The sequence below is a fragment of the Lingula anatina genome, chromosome 1 (assembly GCF_051362555.1).
Source record: "Lingula anatina isolate TDL-2025a chromosome 1, LinAna3.0, whole genome shotgun sequence".
NCBI classification, from domain to species: domain Eukaryota; kingdom Metazoa; phylum Brachiopoda; class Lingulata; order Lingulida; family Lingulidae; genus Lingula; species Lingula anatina.
The window spans coordinates 12,030,709-12,051,052 of NC_141767.1; the positions used below are offsets into that span (position 1 = coordinate 12,030,709).

A 20,344-nucleotide genomic window follows, 5' to 3' on the forward strand; every position below is an offset into this window, starting at 1 on the left:
ATTTGGGAACTTATAAACATATTGTATGTTGTTGTACGACATCAAGTACCCACCCGTCTTCATGAGCTATTCGTGTCTGCATGTTGGCGAGTAAGGTTAGACAGTTGTAATGTAGCTTTTCTTTCTTAAAGGTGCGAGCCATTTTTGGGTTTTTGAGTTAACTAAGTTTAATGCAGATACTATCAGGAATAATTTTCTTTTGTTGTGTTTATTTTTTCAGGCATTTAGAATTAGATGTCCTGGCTAATGTATCATTTGAAACCAACAAGAACATGTCAATCATTGTGGAGTGTACCCAGGGTTGGGTTATAGATCACGAGGAAAGCTTGAACAAAATTTACCAGACTTGCCAAGACTGGACTAAAAACAAAGATGGACAAGACTCGGAAGATGCAGATAGGAAAAAGCACAGGCATTTTAAAAGCCATGAAGATCTGTTTGCTATACATGGTCCATTCATCATGAACAGTCAGTATGAAAAATTGAAAAAGCAACATCTAGAAGGAGAGGTGAATCTGGCTGTGAGTGATATTAACTGTTTTAGATACATCTCAAACATACTATGAAAGAGATTTTATGATTTCTACTCTATAGATGGGATGGTAAAACAGGATTTTTTGTTTCAAGGCTAAATAACTTGAGTCAAAAATGACATTTTTGTCCACCATATATGGTCCTTGGTCATGTGAAAGGTGATTTAGCATCTGAAGCCAAAACCTAGCAAACAGGACACTTTTGTAAACCCTTCGACTAAGGTCCATAGATATTGGACCAATAGGTCATGTTTGACTTATGTTCAAAATAATAATAATAGTAATACTGTTTTATCATCTCTAACATAAAAAAAATAGAAAAATTTGTTGATATCTTATGATGTCAGTATCTTTTGATAGCAGTTCTTAAGTACTTAGTATACCACTACAGCATGAATATTCCCCGCATTACAACGTTTAAGTATGTGACTGATTTCTTAAATACAGATCTAGATGTGGTATATTATTATTATTATTATTTATTTATATTTTATTTATTTTATTTTATTTTTTATTTATTTTTGTAATTGTATTTGAATAGACTTGTTTAATTTAAGGTAGATTTTAGTGATCTTTCAATTTGGGTCTTGTGTTTTCTTCATTAGAATCAATGTAAAGGAAATATCTGGCTTGGGTATTTCAATTTGTGTACTCCATAATTATGAGAAAAATACAAAAGCCTAGCTTATTTAAACTTGGATCTTTCTAACTGGGTAGGTTGATTATAACAGAACATTAGGTGCATTTTCACATAGCCATTAGCACTTTTAACTTAATGTTTGTTTAGAAAAGATTAAATAATTTACATAATGCATTCCATTATAGATGGTTGAAACCAGAACCTGGTGCAGAAGTGAAAATTTGATAAATAAAAACCCTACAGAGACATGGCAGGCTGAGGTAAGTTCTGTCAAATATGCCTTTACATATTTATCAGCTATGGCAGATATTTCTCTTAGCATTTGTTCAACAGCTTCTTGATACATTTTGACAGGTTAGTGAAAGTCGCCTTTGTCATTGGTGCTTTACTGTACAAGTTTCTAGTTAGTGTGAGGGTCATTTATTATTTAAAAGATGCCACTGAATATTTTTCTGAAAATTTGCATAGCTGACTGAAAAGGAAACTATGAGGTTTTGCATTAAGCAAACACATAATATATATAATAAACAAGGATAGGAACTTTTGTATAAGCTGGTATTGGAACAGTTAGTCTGTTTAATGAGTATATGCTGGCATTGGAACAGTCTGTTTAATGCGTATATGCTGGTATTGGAACAGTTAGTCTGTTTAATGCGTATATGCTGGTATTGGAACAGTTAATCTGTTTAATGCGTATATGCTGGTATTGGAACAGTCTGTTTAATGCGTATATGCTGGTATTGGAACAGTTAGTCTGTTTAATGATAATATATTCCATTTAGCCTTATAGGCTGTTGGTTTTACATTTTAGCTAGAATATTGAAAATTCTTACCTTATGACTTAGGGAATCAGTGTCCATTTTTTATCATATATTATACTTCATCATTTTCCTAAATTTTGCATCACCCCTCTTTTCCAGTCTGAAGAGTCACTGTTTGCTGCATTTTGGAAAGTGGTGGAAGAAGCTAAGAAGAAGGGATACTTTGTAAAGAAAATTTTAACCAGTGATCCTTTTAGCAACAGTTCCTATAGAGATTTTGCCAACACAGAAGAAAAAGAATCTACCAACAAAGTGCGTGATGCCATGAAAGTGGGGAAAAGTGACCAGAAATTCAGCTATGGGGGCCTTTTAGGAAAAAGAAAAATATCTGAGGATGTCTTTCTCAGTGAAGATGTTACAGCAAGGTGTAAGAAAGTGGAAAAACAGAATATCAATGACAAAACCCTACAAATTGATAAAAATCATATACAAGAAGGTCAGGCTACATTTTTTGAATCTTGCCGAGAATCATTTTCAAAAGTGACTCCAACTCCATTACTGCATTCTGGAGCTAAAAATATGAAGTGCTTAACATCACCCAAACCCATACACAGCATGGATGTACAGAGCTTAGCATGTAAAAGTGGACAGTCCTCTTCAGAGTTGAAAAATTCAGTGAAACTATGTGGTTCTTACACTACTACTTTAAATGATAAATGTGACTTACCTGCACCCACTGAGCAGGTCATTGTGACAGACTCGGAAACAAACCACCATGCAATAAATGTTGACAAGCATAGCGAGAGTCATGTTTGCTCAGATATAGAGATGGACGGAATGCCAGATAGTTATAAAAAAGCAATGCTGAGGTGGAAGAGAGAACAGAATCTTGCTGACCAGGCTTTTGACAGGTTATTGAAAGTACAAGAAACCACAAATCCTCAAATTGGCTGCCAGTCCTTAGAACAAACAGATCGAGAAGACAACATACCCACTCAGCTGCGTTGGCAAGAGTACAAGGCATCAAAGAGAGGTCATTCTACACAGACAAAATTGTTCCCTGTACAGATGATAGTAGACATGGCTCATCTACCATCAAGGTTACAAGAACAAAAACACAAGCATTTGAAGTTGTCAGGACTGCATTCACAGCAGCAAACTGCACATAAAGTGGAATTCAGTGATTGTGACACAAAAGTTCAACACATCTGTGCAACTGATGAACATGTTGGCTGCAAGTCTGATTGTGAGATATCAAAGGAAAATTTATTTGCAAAAGTGAACCAGCAGAGTGGGGTTTCAAATGGGTTGCTTTACAGTAAACCTTCAACAAATGGCAATAGATTGCAGGATGAGCAAGATTGTCATAGAAAGTATGCCCCTTGCTGGTCAAGTAGTGTTAAAAACTACCAATTTGAAAGCCAACAAGAACAACAAGACTCCAGGCCAAATGACACAAACCTACATGCTCAACTCAATCCTGATGCTCAAGAAAAACAAATAGAACAAAACTGTCACTCTGAAAACCAACAAAATGAATCTCTGAGCCAACACTTAGATGTCTGGTTTGAACATGATAACAACAAGTCTGCAAGGCTTGCTGCCAAGATTGAAGGTCCCGGAGACAAACTTGCTCTGTCCAGCCAGAAACTTGCTAAGACACATATGAGCATATTAAATTGGCACATTACTAGCAAGCAAGGTGACAAATTATATGGCCACATTTTTATGTAGAAATTTATGTATGACTGTCTTAGAGGGAAAGTTTACCTGATTTTTGCAGTCTTAAGATTTTTCATTTCCTTTAGTTAGTCTACACTTCTCTCAAATACATAGCATATTCATTCAAAATAATGATAAAACATGTACCACTCTGCTCAGTTATTGCACATTGTGAGATTGTACTTTGCAATCAGTTTATCAGATTAACATGGCTCTTCTTGTGTCCAATATACTCATGTAATCACCATCTTTCTGTATTCTACTCAATGCCAGGAGGAGGTGTGTTAATCTGTTTAACTGATTGTATTCAGCCAGAGTTGCTGCAATGTTGGATTGATCTATGTAGACCAACAGCTTTAATGAGAAAGAGCCCATAATCTCTTCATGAGTCTGTAGTGCACTCTGAAAACATGGGTGAGGATGGTCGGGTAGTACAAGAAAATTGTTCAAGATGCCAAGATGTTTTCATTTGAAAATCTTACTACATGGCTATACAGGTAGTCAATTAACAGTTCTAATTGATAATTTATGAGCATGTTATTAAATTTCAGAAACTGTGCCACCAAGTTTGTTCAACACAGTGATTCATCATGTCAGTGATCAAGTGTCTGTCATTCCATGGCTCGATGGAGAGTACCTTGTGCCACCATATTGCTCTTTCTTGATGTCAGATGTTTATCACTTAAGACCTCTGTTGAGAGGTTTGGAAACAAGCATTTTCCTTTGATTACATAACATAGCATGCCTTATGTATATGTATCATAATAAAGCAATCACAACTTAGCATATTTTTAAGTGCCCAAATGTGGGGAGCACTGTGCCAGAATGTCAGCTGTTTATTGATTTAGAGTTTTTATAACACCCCATTCTCATAGATTAGATCGACCTACATTGGATCGACCTAACTCCCTGGGGGTTCACGCTAAATAGCTGTCAGCCGGGCGGACACGAAAGTTAATTACCCCTTAAAGCTTGTAGTAGGCGGGGACGGACACTTAAGGGGGATTATCTGACAGTAATCTAGTGAGACTCCCCGCGGTGATAGATCGATCTAAAAATTGTGAGAACAGAGCCTTAGTTACAGACTATTGTACAAATTGTTTTATTATGAGAAAATGTTCAGGGCCCATATTTTATTTTGCCTTTTAATGTTTATGATGTTGGAAATTGTACTTGTCTTGCATGTTTGAGGTTTACTTAAAGGTAAAATGATTGGGACATTTCTGTATCATGTATTACAGATGGAAGCAAATTTGACCTAATAGTGATGGATCCTCCGTGGGAAAACAAGTCTGCCTTGAGGAAAGGCTGGTGAGTTATTTACTGCAATTTTGTCAGTTACTTGTCACAAAAATTGCTGTTTAAAGTGATTTAAACACTATTGCTGCAGAGATGCAAAGTTTGTATAGAAGCCAGGTATTCTAAAGGGATTTTTTATTTAATCATCAGCTATGACTTATTGTCCTGGCGTGACATTGCTAACCTTCACAAGCCTTTGCGGACCCTGATGTCTCCTGGTTGTTTAGTGGTTGTGTGGATAACAAACAAGGAAGGCCTTAAAAATCACCTCATTGAGAAGATCTTTCCAAAGTGGTCAGTCAGATACCTGACAGAATGGTATTGGTTGAAGGCAAGTACCTGTATGTTATTAAAAGATACTTTTGACTTCATAACCAACTGATTTACCAAATTCTGTTACAAGGTTGCATAATGATTTCTCAGTTAACATCATTTTTCTGGAAAATTTTTTTTAGTGTAATATGATAGCCAATTTTTCTGTTACTCGCATTTAGTTTGGGTGAAGTAAAAATCTGAGCTTTTGGAATACAGGCCAAGGTCTCGGGTTGTTAAATTTTAATGGTACCTCCATATTATGAACATATAATATCTAAAAGTCATTTTCTGCAGGTGACTCGCTCAGGTGATCCTATTTACCCACTGAATTCACCACACAAGAAACCATTTGAGAAATTGATAATAGGACGATATTACCCTGTAGGCATACCAGTCAACAACTCCAGTAATTTCCCGAAAAAACCCAGGGTGATTGTCAGCATTCCTTGCAGTAATCATTCACGGAAGCCACCATTAGGAGGTAGTTTTTTTTTCTTTTAATTAATTATACTTAAAAAACAACAAAGGAAGTTGTGTTATAATGTTAAAAATGACTTACTGATAAGTATGCAGGCTGATGTTACCTAACAGTAGACTAGAGATCATTTGTAATAGACCTATCACAAACCATTTTAGGTGTTTGTTTGGAGTGTGTCATATGGGAAATTTTGCGACATATTAACAGTGTATGAAATGGCCGCCTGCCCGCCAGCCCGAGGCTGGTAACTTTCAGGCCGGGCAGGTAAGATTTGCAAATTACCCGCCCGACGGGCTGGCTATTTTTACAGCCTATTTTCACCTTTTATTGTACCACCAGCGTAGGCGCTGGCGGTACACATGGTTTTAGTCCCGACCCGTATGTTCCGCCGGCTCCTGCGGCTCCTGCGGCTCCGCCGCCAAGTCACCGTTACCGCTTCTCCTCCTAGACGGTAAGGGCCTCCATACCCATCTCTTGGATTTAGGTCACCTATAATCTCAACTCGTTCCACGTAAAATTTGGGCTTTGTCGGTATTGGGGTCTAGGTGTGGCACTCATTGCAATGCACCCTTGTCCAAAAATGGCAAAATTAAATGCTAATTATCTCCCCTACAGAAGGAATTATGGGAAAAATTTCTACAGACAGCTTTCCAAAAGTCATATGTGTAGATTTCAAATATGCCCTTGGATTTGACCTTTGACCTTTATTTTAAGGTCAAACGGGCCAAAATTTTCAAAAAAACAAAATTTTTGCCGAAAAAAAAATTATTTGCGGTCTTATTCAGACACCACACAGACTTAACTAATAATATTAATGGAAAGTGTTACCCTTCAGGTCATCTTTCATCTCCGTGAATTTGGGGTCAATCGGTGCATTTTCACGGGAGTAGCGGCCATAAGATATCGAAACTGAAAACTGTCTCTAATTCGGGAACCGTTAATGCTAGACACCCATTCTTTTTTGCATTTAGTAGAGCATGTAAAGCCCAACACTGGAGGTGGTCTCCGTTTTTTTGTATTCCATACGGTTTTCGAGATACGCTGTATCAAAAAGTACATATTGGTGGTGAAAGCAAAATGTGCAGTACGGTAATGGATAATAAATTTTGAACTCCGGAAAAATAAAACATAAGGCTTGGCAAAGCAGACAACTTGTGGTCAAAAATGACATTATTTCAACAAATTTGAACATCTGGAACTTCAGAGCACCTCCCATTTCAAGAATTTTGACCAAAATGACCTTTTCTTTATTTTAATTAATTTTTTTTGTAGGACATTTATGGCACATTATGGTAACTTATATCTCCAAAACTGGCAGAGATAGGTCCATAGTTACTATTGAACTTGAATAGGAAGTCATATACTGGCAATCTAAATGTGACCTTAAAATTGACCTTTGACCTACTTTTCACCATGAACTGAACTTTGCAAATTTTGCTTCCCATTTATCTCCAAAACTTGCAGAGATAGGTCCATAGTTACTATTGAAGTTGAATAGGAAGTCATATACTGGCAATCTAAATGTGACCTTAAAATTGACCTTTGACCTACTTTTCACCATGAACTGAACTTTGCAAATTTTGCTTCCCTTTTATCTCCAAAACTGGCAGAGATAGGTCCATAGTTACTATTGAAGTTGAATAGGAAGTCATATACTGGCAATCTAAATGTGACCTTAAAATTGACCTTTGACCTACTTTTCACCATGAACTGAACTTTGCAAATTTTGCTTCCCTTTTATCTCCAAAACTGGCAGAGATAGGTCCATAGTTACTATTGAAGTTGAATAGGAAGTCATATACTGGCAATCTAAATGTGACCTTAAAATTGACCTTTGACCTACTTTACACCATGAACTGAATTTTGCAAATTTTGATTCCCTTTTATCTCCAAAACTGGCAGAGATAGGTCCATAGTTACTATTGAAGTTGAATAGGAAGTCATATACTGGCAATCCAAATGTGACCTTAAAATTGACCTTTGACCTTCTTTTCACCAAGAACTGAACTTTGCAAATTTTGCTTCCCTTTTATCTCCAAAACTGGCAGAGATAGGTCCATAGTTACTATTGAAGTTGAATAGGAAGACATATACTGGCAATCTAAATGTGACCTTAAAATTGACCTTTGACCTACTTTTCACCATGAACTGAACTTTGCAAATTTTGCTTCCCTTTTATCTCCAAAACTGGCAGAGATAGGTCCATAGTCTCTATTGAACTTGAACAGGAAGTCATATACTGGCAATCTACATGTGACCTTAAAATTGACCTTTGACCTACTTTTCACCATGAACTGAACTTTGCAAATTTTGATTCCCTTTTATCTCCAAAACTGGCAGAGATAGGTCCATAGTCTCTATTGAAGTTGAATAGGAAGTCATATACTGGCAATCTTAAAGTGACCTTAAAATTGACCTTTGACCTACTTTTCACCATGAACTGAACTTTGCATAGTTTGCTTCCCCTTTATCTCCAAAACTGGCAGAGATAGGTCCATAGTTACTATTGAACGTGAATAGGAAGTCATATACTGGCAATCTAAGTGTGACCTTGAAATTGACCTTTGACCTACTTATTATCATGAACTGAACTCTGCTAATTTCTTTCTCTTTTAACTCCAAACCTGGCAGAGATAGGCCCATAGTTACTATTGAAGTTGAATAGGAAGTCATATACTGGCAATTTACTGTGACCTTGGAATTGACCTTTGACCTACCTTGCGATGAACTTAACTTTGATTGTACCATTTTTAGTAACATATATATTTTTTGCATATTTTGAAAATTCTTGTTGATTGCATTTTTACAGCTTGTCAAGCACAAGACTGGTGGCTGTGTTCCTTATTTTGTATATGTGGGGGTCTATATGAATGCGCTTGCTCCAGCTGGTGGTACAATATTCGGAGGCGGTATCGCCTCTCTGATCCTCTAGTTTTGTCTATGTTCACAAGCCATTTCAGCAAAATATCAAATAAACTCACTGTTTTCACCCACTTTCATAGAAGCAAAGAACTAACCATAGCTTGCAATCGAACGCTCGTATCGAAATGTAACCAACAGTCTCCCTCCCAGTGGCCTCGTTTTCGAAGTTCCGTCTGTGTGATATGAAGTTGAAAGACAATTTGAAACGAGGCACATTGTTCTTAACCAGCTTCAGTGCACAGCAGACAGCAGATAACCTTACGTCATTGTTTTGTGTAGAGGAGATACCGCGAGTAGCAATTTGTAGGTTGAGAGTAATAAAAATGTGAAAGTATAAAAAGTTATAATATTGATTAAATAGACTTATAGGTACATGAAGTCCTTATAATCAACAGTAATAAAGGCAACGGGGGCAAATTAAAGGAGAATTTTACAAAAAATTTGAATCCCAAAATTATGAGTGAACCTACGAGTTTACGCCAAACAGATGTAGTTCTTTTCCCACGTGCTTTCATCTTGGGCTGTCAAAAAATGAAAAGATTCTATCAAGTCCGATAGTGAAGTTCACAAAAGAAAAACAATTGAGGAAAGAAATAAAAATAACAAAGATTACGACAGAACCAAACGAAAGAGAACAAATTGGGACCCATGGAAAGGTGACTTCGATTTGCAATTAGTCGAGCGGCAACATTTTTTGTAAAACCATAACTCGAAAGTATCACGCATTGCGACCGAGCGCAAGCATCTCGATCCAATTACTCGCCCATACTCGCCCCATATAATATATAGCTATTATCAATAAGCAATGCTTTCGAGATACGGGGCCCTGCAGGACTGTCTATGGGCCATTAGCGTGCAGGACCGTTCCCGACCGCTTTTTAAAGCTTAAAAAGCGATATTCAAAGGGACCCTACGTGCTGAATTCTTTCTTCTTTATTGTCAGCACAGAGATCGATTTATTTGACAACAATATAATATATTTGGTCATGCATGTTGCTATACAGAAAAGCAAAAATTATGATCAAATGATATCATGAAATCGGAATAAAAGTTATGAATAAATTATTGAAGAAGAAATGAGACAGCCTGCAAGGTGAACATAAACTGAATTGACTATCCCCGCCCTCCCCCGCCCACTAGAGGGCCCTGAAAATTTTTGGTATTTTAGATGGTGAATGATGCCATTTGCTATGGTTTAGAACTATGATTCAACTAGTGAAAGTCTTATTTCAAGAGGTTTTTTTTTTACAGAAATTAAAAGGGGGCGTCAGGACCCCCCTGACCCCCCTCTAAATCCAACACTGACAAGGTACCATTCAGTAGAAATTCCAATCAATTTCTAAATTTCCATGCATAAGGCATGATATTGCCCTTTCATTTCCAAATTACTCTCCCAAGAATGCATTCTAGACCCCCTCAGCATACCTCTCTTAACTCTAGGGGTTATCATAACTAGGGCAGGTAACTACATGGCCGGGCTGGTAACTTTTCAGAGTTACCTGCCCGGCGGTCTGGCTAGTAATTTCCTTGAATTTCATACACTGATATTAATTATTCAAATAATTTTCTAATGTGTATCCTTATAGACATTCTGAAGAAGTTTGTTCCAAAAGATGGCACATGCCTTGAAATGTTTGCCAGAAATTTGCAACCAGGCTGGTATTCATGGGGAAATGAGGTGGGCACTTAGATTAATTATGTAAATGATTGCATTGACTGAATGGACGTCTGCAGTTGATTGGGTTGCATTTTGCATTTGATATATATCAATGAACTTTGTGTGTGTGTGTGAGAGAGAGAGAGAGAGACTTTACATTTTTGTTGTTTTTCTGTATGATAAGTGGTCACATTTTATTTGAAGTAATCAAATGTTTACTTTACATTATCTTTTTAGAATTTGTAATGCAATTATATTAAATATATTTTGTTTAAACTTGGTGTATGATCTTCAGTTCTTTGTTACAGGTGCTCAAGTTTCAGCACATCGATTTCTTCAAAGAGATTCAATGTAAACAAACTGCCTGTCCTGCCCATGATGCAGATTAATACTACACCATTTTGTCACAGTCAGATATGTTTACTTGGTGCTAGTACAAATTACAATGCAATAGGTTTTAAGTCATATAAAAAGCCATGCGTTGGGTTTTGTTTGTAAGTTGTGATGGCGTGCACTGTACTCAACACACTAAGGACACTTGCTTCTTCATTGTCATGCATTACACTCGAGGCCTCGATGTTTGCAGATTACTCAGAGTTCTTTGGACATGTCCTATATCCTCTGTACTTGTTTACTGGCTGTCTGCAAACTCGAAATTTCACAAGAACTCGCGTGGCACATAAGATTCTGTGCAAAATTTTGCCATGTAAAAGCCCGTTCAGCCTGTTGTGACCAGGGCTTTTAGGCATCTCCAGACCTTAATCTGATCAATTGTTTTGTTCCACAATAAATATTAAATATTTATTTTAAATCCAGGCTTTTTTTTTTTTTTTTTCGAAGGGGAGATGGTCTTCCAACAAAGCACTTGATTGCTACCTTTTTATTTAGCTTTAGCATACTATTATCAGTCTATTTTTTATTTAATTATTCTGTTGTAAAATCTCAATGGTATTTGTATATAATAACTAGTTACATTAATGAAATTAGTTTTTTGTTTAGTAAATGGATTGCACTTTTTATATACAACAGATAAAACATCAATAGGTCAACTGATACTAGTCATTTTACATATACAGGAAATTTAAATTGAAAAATTTCCTCAGACGTTAAGAAAATATTTTAATGCAAATTTTAAGTTTTTTTTAATGCATTTATTTTATATTCTTCTTCATCTGTCAACCATGCATACTGAGCTTAATAAAAAAGAAACTATGTTTTAGACAATTTTTTGCCTTTTTGATGTGTGTTGCCAATGCTAATTATCCGGTGACAGAAAATTGCATGTGTTACACTGGAGACCAAACCTGCATACCATATCGCGGCAATTATTAGATTCATTGATGTTACTTCACCCACTTAGGTCAGTTAAATTCCAGGTTAGCGTAACAGTAAAACTTAAAAAATTAAAATGGAAATTAAAGATTTTTCTCCTGCACAGGTTCAAACTGACCACAACGTATTATATACTTGTATCTACAGCCCTGGTCATTCACTTCTCCATTGTTGATCAGTGTCATTTCTCTCCTTTTCGTTTAATTCAGGTGTTCTGAACTGATTTCAGTGATGTAAAACACCACTAAATTTAGCAGGAGGATTAACAAAGCAACAGCAAGGAATCAAGTTATTTTAGCCAAAAAAGCAAAGGAGAAGACAGTGAAGAATCAAACGACAGTATGACACAATAAGTTTAATAGCGATATAAATGACAACATACACTCAGCTCTTCTGGTTATATTAGTAGCAGCATAGTATAAACGAAAACAAAGACTGAGGATGATTAACTACAGACTGATAGTTTGAGAGTAAATATAAAATAAATGAAGATAAAATGTGCAGCTGTGGTTACTACTGTCAGGTGCTAAGATTTGAAAATTGAAAATCAAAGAGGATGTAGTTACAGACTCCTGCCACAAACAAACCTTGAAAACAAGAAAGAGGATTCCCCACCTTTTGGTCTTGTTATGAAAGGTTGCAGTCTCAATAATCAATAATGACCCCCCACCCCCCTTTTTTTTTTAGTTATTAACTTTTTCCATGGTAAGTTTTTGGCAGAAGTCCAACAACAGCAAGTTCAAGCAACACTCAGAATCCAGATAATACCCATCTAAATTTCACACTACTAATGTCTGAATATGAATAGATAGATAGTAGTACAGTATAGACAATACTATATACAAAATCCTAGTCTAACCAGCCCCAAACTGCGATCAATTGTTATTTTGATCACTACAGGCCCGCACAGTGGTCAGTTTTCTCTCACATGTCCTAGAAAGTTGACAGCTTGAAAATTATAAAGGAAGTTTTACAAAGCCATAAGGAACAGAGAATTGAAAAGTTATTTGAGAAAACAGAGGAAGACAGCTGCTATACTCCACTTTCAACTCAAATTGACAAATCTCAAAAAAGCCAATTTCAATGTTTTTTATTACAAAAAAACTTCGCAAAATGATTATCTCTCTGGTCTTTGTTGGGATATCACATTTAATATGTATATATATATAACTTCAAATACTTGAGTGTCGCCTGTCTTAACAATTTAGCTCTGCATCTCAAAACTGAGCTCCTCAAAAAAAGGAGTAAAACAGCTTTGATAATTTCTCAATAAATAAAACATTGAGAAAAATGTTGATAAAAAAAGCTACAAAAACTTTTGTGTGTGAAATTGTTCCCTTGTTTTTGAGGCACATGTGGGCCCTCTTGCTGTCTTTTGCTACACCTCATCTCCCTAACAGATACACAATTCCAGTATCCAATCTAAAGATGGGTAACATTATGTCTAGCAATGGACCAATGGGAAACGAGCTACCACACCCCCTTCAAATATGAGTATCTTCCAATAAATACCTTGCATTCCAGTCTTTGGTGTAATACCAGTAATCACAAATAGGGGGTTTAAGTAATTGCATCGCTAAACTTCTAAGTTTTTTCCCCTGAAATATGATTGTACTCAAAACAGAATCACATGTCAACACATACACTTTTGGTGTAAAACTAAGAATGTGAAAGAAAAATGGACTTGACTTTTCCTTGGGCCTGGAGGGCAATCACAAAATAGGGCATTTTTAGAGAACTTTTATAGGATTACATTAACATGAGATAATTATAATATCAGCTAGGGCCAGTAAGAAAATGCTGCTGAAAAATTGTTCATCACTTCAAGTATTCTTATATACAAAATTGAGAAAATGCAACCTTAGGAAGGTGTGTAGGATTTTTCAGAGATCATGAAACCAAAAACATTACAATCCAACCAGGCAAAAAAACATTAAACAAGGGAAAATGTGATCCCTTTTTCAAAATGTTAAAAGGCCTATTTGGATTTTGAATAAAAATTCTAAAATCAAATTGTACTAAAATAGCCTCCCAAACAATTTAAATGCAGAAGTTTCAAGCATGCTTTTATGTTAATATGACCATTAGAGGTCAGATGGGGTCATGACCTCTGCAAATCTGACACCTACACAACTAAACGCTTAAGTGCTCTACACTGAAAAAGTCATCAGCTATTGTACATATCGTCTGTGTCCTCTAAAATTCCACTGTAGGCCGAAATTTGGTGGAAAGAGGGCAGTCTACCATGTGCTGTTCTGCTAACAAGGTCACTTAATTTGTGATGATTCATTGGAAATTTACTTCAAACATGGTCAAACAAAAGCCAAAATGGTCCTTCAACAGAATTCTCAAGAAGTTCCAATAATAACTGAAAGTAATCTTTAAGGAATGACTGTTGATGGTTTGAGAATTTGGAACACATGCCAACTCTATCATAACCAGCACTAGTGGACTGCAGACAGTCGAAAAGTACATCACTGATCAAGGCACCCCCAACCCTGGTAAAGCTTTGTGCTGAATAAACATATTGGAACCATTAAATGAGAAAAAAAAATCTACAAGATACATTAATATCAAGAAAAATACATATTATTTACAGCGCCTCTGCTGGAAATGGGTCAGGATTCGCTCCTTCCTGAGACATTAGAGTTCAAAGTTCAAAACTTGTGCAGAGAGTCAGAAATAACCTCTTGGGTTCACTAATATTACAACAGATCACCCTCCATCTAGATATAGGTTTATATAATATAAAAGTAGCTAGAGCCAAACGCTACAAAAATTGGAATGCCATAGAAACGAGTAATTCAATGATACTTGTCTCAGAACCTTGAAAGAATTACACCGGGAATCAGGATTGGCTGATGCAGACCCCAAAGGACTTGAATCTAACCACCGAGATATCAGCTTTGATTGTCTGAAGCCAATCAACCTTGTGCTGTCCATTTGGTTCAAGGCGCAAGGAAGGGGGTATCATCAATGGTCAATCTTAATTCCAACATTAAACGTAAAGCATCTGAATCTGTAGTCTGCCTTTTGTTGTCATACCCAGTCTCCCACTTCCCTAGAGAACCGTCTGCAAGACAAACATCCCCACATACCCATGTGGTATACACGACTGAGCTTGGTTGACCTTTAGCTAGACTTTTACACCAATCTGGTTACTAATAAAACACTTGAGTTAGGTTACCTTACCAAATAACAGTTACTTCAAATGCAAAAATATATGATACATATACCCTCCCTGCTGCTGAAACTCTGACCTCCCAACCTGCCCCAGTATACATCATAATAATAGTATTGTAATAACAAGAATTAAACACCCAAAAATGCAAAAATAGGAATTATAAAAGGCTACATATACCTTGTATCTATATACTACTTGCACAAATTCTTTTGGTACTATTTTACCATAGGATTAACTAGATTATAAAAAGCTAGGAAAATAATTTCTCACCTGATAATATTACAAAGTACTTCATCATAGAGGCTCAACTTGCCACAGCTATATATGCAGTAACAGCCTTCCCCACCCCATCTCAAAAACAATACCTTAGCCACTGTTATAATTTGATATCTTAGTACACAAAATAATCTATTGCCAAATATATTTCTTTAAGTGTAAAAAGATAACCTTGATGAGCCTGTCCTGTCCCATCTCAGTTGGGTCTCAGAGAGACCATCCAGTTTTGGGAGAACACCCATATTTCCCATCTGATTAAATCCAATGTAAGTTACAGTGCTCTGAGAACAGCTTAACCTTGTGTAAATGCAAACAATCACAGCTATACATTACAATACAATACAATACAGATTGCACTTCAAAGAAAATAGCTGTGAAAAGTTGAGGCTGTTATAAGTTCTGCATCCAATTAAATAAGTCTTGGTTTTTTTCTTTTCTCAAGACAAATATAAGATGCATCCTGGTAGAGAGCCTACTCTCTGTAGGCATTGTTTATTTTGTATACAATATCATATACTTCTCTTTAATATATATATATATATATAAATTTAAACTGAAGTCCCTTAAAGAATTTGTTCCCTTGGTTCCACTGCTATAATGCGAGAGTACTTCCCAGAGATCAAATGGTTGACTTGGAGAAGGAGACTCGTAGGTGACTAGAGTCACTCAGCTGGTAGTTGTGCATGCCCTGAAATTAATTACACACAGGTAAATTATACACTATTCATGTGCCAATATCAACTTTCATTTATCATATTAGTAGAACCTTATTTTCAAACACTAGGAATTTTTACATAAGAAAACTCACCATCAACCCTAAGACTGCCTCCTCAACTTGGGACATTTCAATCAAAGCCATCTTTCTGTCTTTGCTGAAATTTACCAGAAAATTGGACTTACATTTCACAATGTAATATGATACTCATGTCGGTCAGTTAAAAACTCCAAATCACAATGTTAAATCTCAAAATTTAAACAAATGCTGTTGCCAATTTTATAAATTACAACAAAATAAAAACACTGATTTTCATACATACGGGAAAAATTTAAAATTTTTCACTACGCCATGTTTCCCAAAAGCTTCTTTCAGCTCTTCTTCTGTGGCAGTGGGTCTGGAATTTTAAAAAATTACCAAAGGCACTGTAAAATGTGGAACCATCTCTGTAGTACAGAGCAGAAATGTGCACCTTCCAGGCTTGTATGATATTGTTGTGCCCATAATTACACTACACATCATCATAAGTCCATTTTTGACAAGACATTTTAAATTACCAATGCATTTGCATAAGAGTATGTTCCCTCAGATAAATCATGGGTAAGATCAAGTAACAAATGGCAAAAAGTACCTTTTTATCAATGAGTTGGTGAGCTACTTACGGAATGTTGGACAGATGGAGAGTGGCAGAGGGAGGATAGATATTCTGGTAATTCTTGGATCCTTTCTTCTTGAATCTGTGCAATGGAGAGTTTGTGTAATCTTTTGTCAGTTGACCACCATCCTGAAAAACAGTTACCTCACTGAAATATTCTTTCCCTCTGTAAGAGAGCATGTATTATAATAATGCAAATTGTGCTCAGATAACTTGTGACTGTACAAGTGTGACATTTGTATGATCAAACAAAGTTGCCATTCCTAATAATGAGAAAAATTTATAATTCAAATCTACTTGAATTAATATAGCAATCTTGTTGTACTAGGGTAACTTATATCACTGGGTGCAAAAAGTTCAGAACAGATAACTTCTGCAATGTTAAGTTAAAAGTAATGTCACATTGACAAGACAACAACTCACTGTTTGTCCATCTTTAGGCATCTGCACAACTGGATGTTTGGATGGAGCCACCCGGATCTGCTTGTCCCAAACCTTCACCTTGTCCAAGTATTGAATTGCTGAAATGAACAATAGCTCATCCTGCATCAAAAATTCAACATGACACCTCACTTCTTAATGAACAAAATATCTTTCTTTTTGTTTTCTTTTATTTGAAATGCATAGCATAGTGTCAGGAACTATTAATAACTAAACTTCGATAAGAATTTGTTATAAATGACCTCATTCAGGGCTTTGAGGCTCAAATTTAAAATTTGCAAGACTATCTTACCTAAGGCTGCCTGTTTTGGTTCAGCGAACTGAATGAGTGCATTGTCTTTCTTGTTGAATAGGATCTTCACACGGTGTACATCACCGTATACCCCTAAACAGAAGCAATGAGAATGGACTGTCAACTTCTTGTAAGAGGCCATAAGTTCAATCACACTTGTTATAACAACACAATTAACTAAAGTCAAGCAGCTATGAGGCATCAAAACCTGATATGTCTGATTTTGAAAGAGTTTGTCAAATGTATAAAAAATCAACTGGACACTTTTTTTTTTTTTTTTTTTACATCACCACCAAAATTTCCAAGTGTAGGTTTACATTTCAAACATAATGATTCCATTGTGGAACAACAGGAGGAGCTTTATCATCTTAGTTGTTTTTTTGTAATCTAAAATCCCTCAGGTAATCAAAAAGTAAAAATCAGGTGTAGGGAAATTCCAACTGCTTTACTTTAATTGCAACGTGTTCTAAACTACACACAAATTAAACATACTGCTAATAATGCTGACAACAGTTACAACAACTCAAAGACTTCCACGCTCTTGACATAAAATGAAACATTATCAAATGAATGTGTGTAGGTTTCAGACTTTCAAAGCCCAAGTTACAAAAGTGAAAACCAAATGTTATTTCTACAGAGACATTTGTACTTGAAAAGCTCTATGAATCTTGGTGAAAAGATTAAAAGCTTAAAAGATCAAGAGTGAACTCATGCAATATGTATAACTGCCTACTTGTGAACTTCTCCAATTTCTACTCTAGTCAAAGCTTTAAGAATAAAAAATATCATGCGGACTTAAAAATTAATGATTGATAATAATTGTATACAATACCAAACAATGCACGCACACGCGCACACACACACCTAACTGTTTACATTCAAAATAAAATAATAATTCTACATCTACAAACAAGAAAAAATTGAAAAATAAACAAGTGCTTACACACATACCAAATAGGGTAAACAGAGCATCTGGCGTAACCATCTATAGTTGAAGTATCAGAACGGAATTTGTTTAGCAGAGCGAAGAGGAAGATCAGTTCCGAGCAACGTAGAGAGAGTCCACAATTGGAAACACCAGCAGCAGTAGATGATAATGGGATGGGGAAAAAGAAAACAGGAATATATGTATATATTCATAAATATATATGTGTGTATCAATCACGAAACTAATTATCTGGAAATGTGATGATGATCAATTAGGCAAATTGAAAATTGATGAAAAGATTTGGATTTTTTGTTCAATTCACCTGAAGCTCTGGCTTTGTTGCTCCAGCCAATGCCTTTGAGCAATGCAGTGAAAACTACTAATTAGCTTCAGTGTGGATGTTTATTAGTTATATTAATAATATAATCACTGACGAAAGATAATTATAATCAGATTCATAAAAAATCACCATGCAAAAGAGAAAAAACATAAGAACATGCAGACATCATCAATAAATTTCAAAGAACGTGATGAGTACTTTAAAATCAATGAAAGCCCCTCTTGATTGGTAGATTATTAATCACAAATAAAATAAAGCAAGCATGCTTAGAGTGTAATAAATAACATGAGATCTTGCAAACATGCCCCCACTCAAACCAATTTAACTAAAACACCAAAATACACATTAATAATAAAACTGTAATATAAAAGCAATAAAGATCTTCTTCAAGGAAACAACAAAATCCTAAAACAGGAAGAAAAAGGAAATGTATTTAGATAAGAAATTATGTCAGACAGAACTGACTAACACCAACCCAACAGTCCATGACAACATTTCTAATTTCAAAAAGTGCCAACAAAACCAAAAGAAACTTCAAGGTGGTTACATGCACAACAATATGACGCATCTCTATCTCTTCTCCCCAGGAGGAAAAAAGATCGTCACAATCTAAGCCTTCTGGTATAATTGTGGAAAGCAGAGTGATTAGGTACCAGTAATTTAGCAGTTGAGGTAGTTTAAAAATCTCAGTATTTCAAATGGCAACCTAACCACTTTGCACAATCAATTTCGGCTTCCACACAACATGGGTTTGCTACATCATGCAATTATGAGATGCTCCCCTCCAGACCAAAAAAAAAGGCTTTGTCTATTTTACTTTTATCCACCCAAACTATGCACAAATAAAACCTTTTTCAACACATCTTTTGAAATGACCACTATTATAAAATTGTTATCAAGGAGTCTTTATCTCAAAGCAAGAAATAATCCCCAGCCAATAAAAACATTCATGTGGAAGCCATCGCTCCAGTGACTATTTGCAGTATGGTGCTCTAAGGGATTAAGAAATCGTGCTTCTAACTTATGCTATTGCCGCACTAGCTCAAAAGTAACGACAAAAGGCAGGCATTGCTGCTTCAGTGAATATCACCAATCAATTTTGACAGCTTGTATAAGGTTTCACAATGGGCAAAGGAAACCAAACACAAAAACTGATTTGGGGGAGATGAGAAGCTCATCCCATCCTTAGGGTAAATTTGATTAAGACTTTGAATTTGCTTTAACTTGAGGAGAGCAAAGGGGAGAAAACCCAATCAAGATACAGAGATTGAGCCAAGAGAAAAACATATAGTTTAAGTGAGACCAGTTAAGTTAAAGTCATAAGGCAGATGACAGAATACACCATACACTGTACTGAGGAATCTCAACCAATGTCATTAAAGTGAAAAATATCCAGTCTAGTAGAGTTGCCTACATTTAAACATTCAATAATGTATAAAATGAGTCATGCACAACATTGCTTCATCAAAAACCATTACTGTGGAATAATACTGAAGAGGCAAATAAATCTGTAACATGTAAACCACGTGGAAACTACAAAATTTAGCGCATTTTCCTTTTTATTCTGTATATAACTATCATTACAAGAATTGTACTGAAAACATAAACTTTTTCGTGGCAATTTATTGTCCTTTATGTTCACCAAAAGGTTTTATTTTAAACCAATTACTTTAACTTTTTATTTGTTTAGGTTCCATCTGTTTTAATTTGGTTATGCTGTGCAATAAAAAGGATAATCATAAATACTACAATCTTTCAACTCTGGACACATTAATACAGCATGCAAATTTGGGCCAATCATATGTCAAGGACATTTTTAAATATGTGAGTATGTACACAGCGACATGCATTATC

At 35.7% G+C, this 20,344-nt stretch overlaps 2 protein-coding genes across 12 annotated transcripts in view; one reads left to right on the top strand and one right to left on the bottom strand.

Annotated features, from left to right (window-relative positions):
• The first annotated feature begins 46 nt into the window (after positions 1–46).
• On the top strand, positions 47–11,551 carry LOC106171235 (uncharacterized). 2 transcript variants are annotated; one of them, XM_087001674.1, is made up of 10 exons: positions 47–95; positions 221–521; positions 1,359–1,433; positions 2,094–3,636; positions 4,208–4,357; positions 4,898–4,967; positions 5,106–5,286; positions 5,565–5,751; positions 10,257–10,348; positions 10,636–11,551. In XM_087001674.1, the coding sequence occupies exons 2-10, from the start codon at positions 273–275 to the stop codon at positions 10,714–10,716; spliced, it is 2,628 nt and encodes an 875-aa protein (XP_086857800.1). In that variant the 5' UTR covers positions 47–95; positions 221–272; the 3' UTR covers positions 10,717–11,551. The 2 variants fall into 2 exon arrangements, with proteins under 2 accessions (XP_086857800.1, XP_086857799.1); XM_087001673.1 differs by having other exon boundaries at positions 57–90.
• Positions 11,552–12,733: 1,182 nt separating this feature from the next.
• Positions 12,734–20,344, bottom strand: part of LOC106171241 (polypyrimidine tract-binding protein 2) — a 44,392-nt gene continuing 36,781 nt past the window's right edge. For all 10 annotated transcript variants that reach the window (XM_013551492.2, XM_087001684.1, XM_087001683.1 and 7 more), the window contains 7 exons: positions 18,174–18,207; positions 17,223–17,315; positions 16,913–17,010; positions 16,497–16,618; positions 16,157–16,231; positions 15,928–15,991; positions 12,734–15,807 (listed from right to left, as the gene is read on the bottom strand). In XM_013551492.2, coding sequence (XP_013406946.1) covers positions 15,739–15,807; positions 15,928–15,991; positions 16,157–16,231; positions 16,497–16,618; positions 16,913–17,010; positions 17,223–17,315; positions 18,174–18,207 — 555 coding nt within the window. In that variant the 3' untranslated portion in view covers positions 12,734–15,738. The remainder of the gene's footprint in view (positions 15,808–15,927; positions 15,992–16,156; positions 16,232–16,496; positions 16,619–16,912; positions 17,011–17,222; positions 17,316–18,173; positions 18,208–20,344) is intronic.

Coding starts and splice junctions, on each gene's coding strand:
- LOC106171235 (XM_087001673.1), top strand. CDS start 62: ATGAGCTATTCGTGTCTGCATGTTGGCGA. Junction 3,637..4,207: donor GCACATTACTAGCAAGCAAG/GTGACAAATTAT, acceptor ATTAAATTTCAG/AAACTGTGCCACCAAGTTTG. Junction 5,287..5,564: donor CAGAATGGTATTGGTTGAAG/GCAAGTACCTGT, acceptor CATTTTCTGCAG/GTGACTCGCTCAGGTGATCC.